At 31.6% G+C, this 8,445-nt stretch overlaps 1 protein-coding gene across 1 annotated transcript; it reads left to right on the top strand.

The window, feature by feature from the left end:
• LOC109720965 (purple acid phosphatase 3-like) lies at window positions 2,490-4,869 on the top strand. The gene is made up of 7 exons (XM_020248342.1): window positions 2,490-2,779; window positions 3,181-3,337; window positions 3,439-3,546; window positions 3,641-3,768; window positions 3,847-3,975; window positions 4,117-4,184; window positions 4,311-4,869. The coding sequence occupies exons 1-7, from the start codon at window positions 2,582-2,584 to the stop codon at window positions 4,537-4,539; spliced, it is 1,017 nt and encodes a 338-aa protein (XP_020103931.1). The 5' UTR covers window positions 2,490-2,581; the 3' UTR covers window positions 4,540-4,869.

Genomic DNA, 8,445 nt, shown 5'->3' with positions numbered 1-8,445 from the left:
CTCAAATAAAAAAAATAAAAGCTAAACTAGGGATGGAAACAAAACAGATATGGGGCGGAAGTCCCGCTCTACTTCCCGCCCCGACTACCAAAATCCCGCCCTACCTCCCGTCCCGAATCCATGACGGGTTAAAAAATATATTTCATAATTCGTCCCGCCCGCCGGCACCCGAATCCACCTCACCAATTAATATATTATAATATTATTAATATTTTGTAAATTATAAGTTAATATTTTTCTAATAATAATGAATAATATTACTAAGTTATATATAAAATTAATAATATCAATTATAAAAATAAAAAATATCAATCACAATTCGAAGCAAACTTTAAAAATTTCAAATATATATATGAAAAATGAAAGCATCAACTTATTTGTATTTTGAACTTTTTTATAAATATATTATTTTTTAGAGATATTTTCTTAAAATATAAATAATTTTCTAGACGGATTCGGAGCAGGTCAAAAAAAAATTTTGTTTTCTATTCCGAATCCATCTCGGATCATAAAAACTACCCCATTCTCTGCCCCGAATCCTTTTATTTATTTCCGTTTACTGCCGCATTAGGAGCGGATCGGGGCGGGAGCCCCACCAACCCGAATCCGTTTGCATCCCCGAGCTAAAGGGATTGTAAATCAAAAGGTAATAAAGTTGAGGACTCCTTTACAAAATAATCTATAATTGAGGTGGTTTTCATATATTGTTATTATTAACCTACGCGAAACACCATTTCTTAAAATCACCGGGCAGTGACCACACCGCACATGGAGACAACCGGGTGCGGTAACACCCGGTGAAGGCACTAACCAACCACGTTCCGCCACGTCACTAATTTATTATTTTATTACTTGGCCCCCACATCTTCGGGATCTTTCAAAAAGATCCTTATGTTAATTTATACTTAATTCTCAGTTAACTAACACCTTATTATAGTTCAAAGTGTAGTATTTTAATTGTTCTTTTGCGATTAATTTCTATTTTAATATTTTTATAAAATCTTATTGTAAAATTTAGGGAAAACTTCAAAAACCCCCCTTGTGGTTTCAATTTTTTTCACTTTAGTACCATGTGGTTAAAAAATGTATCAAGTTAGTACCCTGTGGTTTCTCACTTTATCACTTTAGTACCTTGTGGTTTAAAGTGTATCAAGTTAGTACCCTGTGGTTTTACACTTTATCTCTTTAGTATCCTGTGGTTTTAATTTTACATCAAGTTAGTACTCTGTGGTTTTTAAATCACAGAGTACTAAAGTGATAAGTGTGAAACCACAGGTTACTAAAGTGATAAAGTGCAAAACTACATGATACTAACTTGATACACTCTAAACCATAGGGTACTAAAGTGATAAAATGAGAAACCACAGAATATATACTAACTTGATACACCTTAAACCACAGGGTACTAAAATAAAAAAGTGTGAAACTACAGGGGTTTTTTTGAAGTTTTCTTTAAAATTAATGGAGTATAAATTATATATCGTAAGCGGCTCCAATCAGATCGATAATTTAGGTATAAATTATAGACACATATATAAATGTTATTGAATATATTAGTGTACTATTATTTTTTAAAATTAGTTTACTTTCAAAAATAATATAAAAATCACAAAAAAATAATTATGTTTTAAGCTATTAGAGGGAAAAGTCTCAACGTGTTGTATCAAAGGGGAATTTTCAATCGAAAAATTATTTATTTATTTTTTATTTGCAAGTAACAATACTTGTAGACCCAAAAAATGTAGATATAAATCATATATTAGGGTAAACTTCAAATACTATACGTGTGGTTTCACACTTTCTCATTTTAATATCATGTGGTTTAAAATATATTACTTTAGTATACTGTGGTTCATTTTTCTTTTTTCTATCAGCACTACCGTTAACTCTCCGTTAAATCATTTACAAAAAACTTCAAATACCCCACTTATGATTTATCGAATATTCACTTTAGTATCTTGTGATTTATCGAATTTTTATTTTAGTACCCTATAATTTTAACTTTGTCAGTGATTTAACGAAAAAATTAAAAGAGAGGATAATAGAAAGAGAAAATTGAAAACATAAAATACTAAAGTAATACAACTTAAATTATAGAGTAGTAAAGTGAGAAAAATGCGAAACCACATAAATTGTATTTTCATACTACTCTTATTTATTTGTTTAAAAATATAAAAAATTAAAAAATATATTTGAAACTTTAGATAGGTACGTGTAATAATGAGTTGCCAAAAATTTTGGGTGCGTCTAGTACCGTCCTCAATTTTGATTATTTGAACGGCTTTTTCAGAATAAAATTTTAAAATTAAATATCTTATTTTTTGAATGTACAAAATAGCATTTTCTCGCACCAGTACCCCTCGTTTTCCTCGCTCTCCACGCACACCAAAATTGCTTCCACTAATAAAAACAAGGTGGTGTCTTTTACGACACGACTCACTTTCCACTTGCTTTCACTTCTCACTTTTTAAATATGCGTGTTTATTTAGATAATATATATTTTTAGGAGTTTGCTTATTTGTGTTGTTCCTCGCATGCATTATACGCAAGCTGTCTTTTTTTTCCTTGAAGATCCAGAGCCATGGTTACATCGATTTCTGATACGACCATGGCTCTGGTTCTGATCCTCTCGATCCTGCTCGTGTTCTGCTCGGGGCCGGCCATCGCGGAGCTCACGAGGATCGATCAGCCGACGAAGAGCGACGGGTCGTTGAGCCTTCTCGTCGTCGGCGATTGGGGGAGACGAGGGAACTACAACCAATCCCTAGTCGCAACTCAGGTCTAAATTTTCGCACCAACTTAATTATTATATAACTACTTTTGAGTCTACATATATATATATATATTTAGTTTGTTTCTCGAGCCATATTTTATAGTTGCACGAGCAGAAGATCGAACCCCTGACCTCTTCATCAGCATCTTCAATGCTGTTGTTGAATTTTTTTCCCTTTCTTTTAATTTTATAGTTTGTTTAGGTTAGTTTTTGGGTTTTTAATTAGCGAGGTGACAATTTTCTCTTTTTTTATTGGTTAGATGAGTAACAAATTATTCCTATTCTCAAATTACCCTAATTAGGAACCAATTATTATCAAAGTATAAAAAAAAGATTAAGTAACAAATATGTAGTTTGAAACTAATTAATGTAACCAAATTTTTTGTAAAATGTGATTGATTTTATAGATGGGAAGGATTGGAGAGGAATTAGACATAGATTTTGTTATATCCACCGGCGATAATTTCTACGAAAATGGTTTAACGGGCGTCAACGATACTGCGTTCGAAGAATCATTCTCCAACATTTACACTGCAAAGAGCCTACACAAGCCATGGTACACTGGTAATAATTTTTTCGCCACACATATATATATAAATTTTTAGTTATTAACATATATAAATGTTTTAGCGCGATTTTTGTTGATTTTTGTGTTATTTCTCTAGTTCTCGGAAATCATGATTATAGGGGTGATGTTCTAGCTCAACTAAGCGACGCAGTTCGAAGGATCGATCCCCGATTCACTTGCATGAGATCTTTTATTGTCAATGCAGGTAAAAACTTACATTATTCTCCGATTATTTAGGTTTAATTATTTGCGATCGACCTTTCTCGATCTTTTATCTCTTTTGCTTTCCTTTCTCTCAGAAATCGCGGATTTTTTCTTCGTCGATACCACCCCTTTCGTCAACAAGTATTGGACTGATCCTGAGGACCATCACTATGACTGGAGGGAGGTTTCTCCCCGCGAAACTTACATCGAAAACCTCTCAAAGGTGCGTAAAAGATGCGTGATTGATCGTAAATTTGAGCTCTCGTCGATAACTTTGGGTGTTTTTATGATCTGTGCGTAGGATTTGGACTCCGCATTGAAAGAATCGGTTGCGACATGGAAAATTGTTGTGGGGCATCACACAATGAGAAGCGTTAGCGAGCACGGCGACACCAAAGAGCTTCTCAAATCACTCCTCCCCATCCTCAAGGCAATAAAATGATTAATCTTGTAATCTAATGTACTTAAACTTTGTTATATAGTTCGACTCGTCGTCGATAACGAATCTCTAAAAGCAACTTAGTTTGTACTAATGCTTTAATTTGCTCGATCGATTGAATGTTTTTCACAGGCGCACGAAGTCGACTTTTACGTCAATGGTCATGATCATTGTCTCCAGCACATTAGTAGCATTGATAGGTAAGTTACTTTTTCGTCTCGATGAAATCCATGTGTTCACAGAGCTATTTACTCTATTGCAGACGTTCGTCAATCGTATTTCGAATCTTACGCTATCTTTTTTTTTCCTTTTTTTTGCGGTACTAGCCCGATACAGTACTTCACGAGCGGGGGAGGGTCAAAAGCGTGGAGGGGAGCATTCAGGCCGAACTCCGACATGCTCCAGTTCTTCTACGACGGGCAAGGATTCATGTCGCTGCGATTGAGCCCCCTCGAGGCGAATTTCGTGTTCTACGACGCATTCGGTCGAGTGTTGTATGAATGGGGCTTAGCCAAGGTTGTAACTAGAAAGTTGTTTCATCCTGCAGCAATGTAGGTAGGAATTGTTGTTGTAAGAAGTTGTAGGATGTTGGAAAAGATAATAATGTTGTATTTTGTAGGAGGGATTAATTGCAAATTTCTTATTAATTAGTTAGGGTTATGATGGAGATGTGTTGGGGAAAAGTTTGATTGATAGGGGATGTTGAGTGCTCTTGTAATTGTTGTGTTATTGGAGAATGATTGAGGAATTGTTGAGTTATTGAAGATGATTGAGGATGTTATTGACGGTGATTGAGGAACAAATTGTACTCATTTTTAATGATTTGGGCTTTGTAATTGTTACACCTGTGCCATATCGAATGGGATACTAATTTCGATCAGTTTATATGAGGCCTACACGTTAATAATAAAAAAACTGGGTTTAAACATTTTGGGCTGGTGGTTTGGATCCAACGAATTATTGTTGCTACCGGATCGGGTCGTTGTACGTAACTGTTATCAGAGCCGAATACCAGCTGGAAGTGTGAGAGCTAAGTGCTATGCGGAACAAAGTGCTACACCAACGGATTTGGTGGGAGCCACCTCTTGAACCCGTAGGAGCCATCTCTAGAATCTCACATCGTCTGACAATTCTGGTCCTACTCTGTCTGTCTGTGATCTAGTTTGGACCTGATGAGGACCTCAGAATCTAAACATGAAGAGTTTGTAACACCCCAATAGTCTCACATCGGATGGGATACTAATTTCGATCAGTTTATATGAGGGTTACACGCTAGTAATAATAACTGAGTTTAAGCATTTTGGACCGATGGTTTGAGCCCAACGAGTTATTGTTGCTAGCGGGTTGGATCATTACAGTAATTTTATCAGGTGCTAAATTATATAAAACAATTGATTTTTTTGTTTCAAATGCTTGGGAGCTAAATTATATGAAGTAATCAATTTTTTTTTGAAAGCTTAAGTTATCAGATAACGATATTTTTATATAAATTGTATTAAGTATTTTTCCTCAAGTGTTTGGGCTCGATATTTTTCAATTGCTAGGAGACTGGTGAGACTCAAATTCTGGATCTTCTACTCTTATATCATGCCAAATTATAAGAGACAACTGTTGTTCTCTAAAAACTTAAGAAATCAGAGACTAATATTTTAATATTTTTTATATTCAACGTTCGGAAAGAAAAGCAGAAGCAAAAGTCACGGCGTTTGATAAATAGAAGAAATTTGAAGGTTTTATTGCGGCATGAAAGTTAAATAATGAGCTCTTGAGCCTTAAAAAAAATGATAGATTGATTTTGAAGTTTTAATTTTAAAATATTGAGAGAATTAAAAAAAAAAAAAAAAAAACCTAAAATAAGTTTTTTTAAAAAAAATTGTCTATCTAGTGGACATCATGATAGTCCATATACTATCCTGATATTGCAACTTGGTCACTGTAATTTTTCCAACATCAAGAAAAAGATTAATTTGTCTAATAAAATAATTATTGTATCCTTCTATGACATTGCAAATTAATTATTCACTTATTATGGCCCTGTTTGGTTGTGGGAAAAAAGAAAAATAACACCTTATATCCCACTATTCTTGCTAAACACCAAACAAAATTGGCACGTTAATANGTATCCTTCTATGACATTGCAAATTAATTATTCACTTATTATGGCCCTGTTTGGTTGTGGGAAAAAAGAAAAATAACACCTTATATCCCACTATTCTTAAAAAAAAAAAAAAAAAAAAGGCATATTAATTTATCCGCGTTAACGGGTTATTTCGAAATAACCTGTTAAGAGGGGAGAATAGTAGTTCCATCTATTGGGTGGAACAAGTTATTCTCTAATTTATTCCTCTACCAATTAAGTTATAAATAATTATAAATTATAATTAATTTTTTAATAATTAATTATTTAAGTTATTAAATTAATAAATATTTAAATAATAATCTATTTATAATTCATTATTATTTATCTAATTAAATAGTTAAATTTTAAATTTTTAAATTTTTAAAATTTATAATTTGTCATATCAAAATTAAAGTTTATAATTTTAAATTCTAAATTTTAAATTTTAAATTATAATTTTGATATTTTAAATTTTTGAAATTTAAAATTTGATATTTTATATTTTTCAAATTAAAATTTGATCTTATATTTAAAGTTTGAAATTTAAAATTTAAAATTTGAATTTAAAATTTGAGATTTTAAATTTAAAACTTTAATTTTAAATTTTGAGATTTCAAAGTTTGAATTTTAAATTGAAAAATATAAATTAAAATTTTAAAAATTTAAATTCAAATATATTAAAAGGGTAATATCATTATTTTTTATTTATAAAATCTACTACCCTTCTTATTCAATCTTACCTGACCAAACGTTTTTTTTTTAATTCTCAAGAATAATACAATTTTCATCTAAACGTAAAATTGATGTAATCTCCGCTTATATCTCAATTTATAACTATCCTTGGATCAACCCTCTTTTTTTTAAAATATTTTAAGTAAAAGTACAGAGACTAAATTGCCAAAAACAAAAGTACAGGGACCATTTGTACTACTTGTTTAAGCTGTTCTAATGTCTTATACCTTTCTAAAACTTAAAAAACAAAAAAAAAAAGAGGGTTGATCACACACAATTTGATATTTTTTAAAAGGGTACATTGCACATTTGGCCCGAAAACTATAAGATGGGTGATATTTTGATACTTAAATTTTAAGTTATTATAATTTTTAATTCGAATATTCATAACTGTTGTAATTAAATCCTATAATCTAATTTAGCTAATCTATAAATTTTCATCTATAAGGGTTAAAAAATTGATAGTAAAAAAATTCAAATACTATTAATAGTATTCCAGTCCAATTATATATATAAAACTAGGCTGGAATTCTATTAATAGCACCAAGCTATTGGTGCTATTAGTTTTTTAGCTTTTGGATTAAAAAATGTGCTGTTAGGATGATGTGGGCCCCTAGGGTTAAGTGGGTAGTTGGTTGAATAGTATAATCTAACGAGTAAAAATAATAAAAAGGTTAATCTAATGGTAGAAAACTTGATAGCACCAAGTGTTTAGTGCTATCGATAGCATAGCAGCCATACTCTATATATAGTAGAGCTACTATGCTATCAGAAGTATAAAGTAGTTGGTGCTTTCGATTTTTTAGCCATTAAATCAACCTCATTGATCATTTCTAACCATTGGATTAATATTATTAACCAATAGGGACCACTCAACCCTAGAGGGACCACTCAACCTTAAGAGGATCGTTATCATCCCAATCGCAAAATCTTTGATCCAAGGGCTCAAAAATCGGAAGCACCGACTACTTTATACTTCCGATAGCATAGTAGCTCCATATATATATATATATATATATATATATATATAGAGAGAGAGAGAGAGAGAGAGAGAGAGAGAATTAGGCTATTATACTATCTATAGTACCGGAGCTCCGGTACTATAGTCTTGTTTTCGATCTTAGGGTATTCAAATTAATGATCCACACCGTTAAATATAATCTAGGATATTTGAAGTTCTTAAGAATAAAATTTTAGCTTTTTTCGACATTTACTTAGTAAATAAATTATGTCAAAATGGACGGTAAAAATTGAATAATCTTTAAAATTTGAGTATAGGACTTTTAAATTCAAGATCAAGAATGTTAACCTTAATCTAGATAGTTTAAAGTATTTTCTATCAAAATTTGAAGAAATTTAGATTCTTTTACACCGTTAAACTCCGAACTCGCTATAGTAGCCATTGAAAATTGACAATTTTAAAATGACTTGATCATAAAGTAAACTATATCGAAAAAATATAAAATTTTATTTCTAAAAACTTTAAATACCCAAGATCAGTTTTAACTGTGTGAATCGTTGATTTGAACACCCTAAGATCAAAAACGAGACTATAATACCGAAGCCCTGGTACTATAGATAGTATAGAAGACTATATATATATATATATA

This window comes from Ananas comosus, linkage group 15 (genome assembly GCF_001540865.1).
Source record: "Ananas comosus cultivar F153 linkage group 15, ASM154086v1, whole genome shotgun sequence".
NCBI lineage: Eukaryota > Viridiplantae > Streptophyta > Magnoliopsida > Poales > Bromeliaceae > Ananas > Ananas comosus.
This window is presented reverse-complemented; position numbering and strand designations above follow the sequence as displayed.

What these genes read in the sequence shown, in the direction of transcription:
- LOC109720965 (XM_020248342.1), top strand. Translation starts at nt 2,582, where the DNA reads ATGGTTACATCGATTTCTGATACGACCATGGCTCTGGTTCTGATCCTC. An exon ending in ATCTTTTATTGTCAATGCAG is followed by an intron (nt 3,547 to 3,640) that starts GTAAAAACTTAC and finishes CCTTTCTCTCAG; the next exon opens with AAATCGCGGATTTTTTCTTC. An exon ending in ACATCGAAAACCTCTCAAAG is followed by an intron (nt 3,769 to 3,846) that starts GTGCGTAAAAGA and finishes ATCTGTGCGTAG; the next exon opens with GATTTGGACTCCGCATTGAA.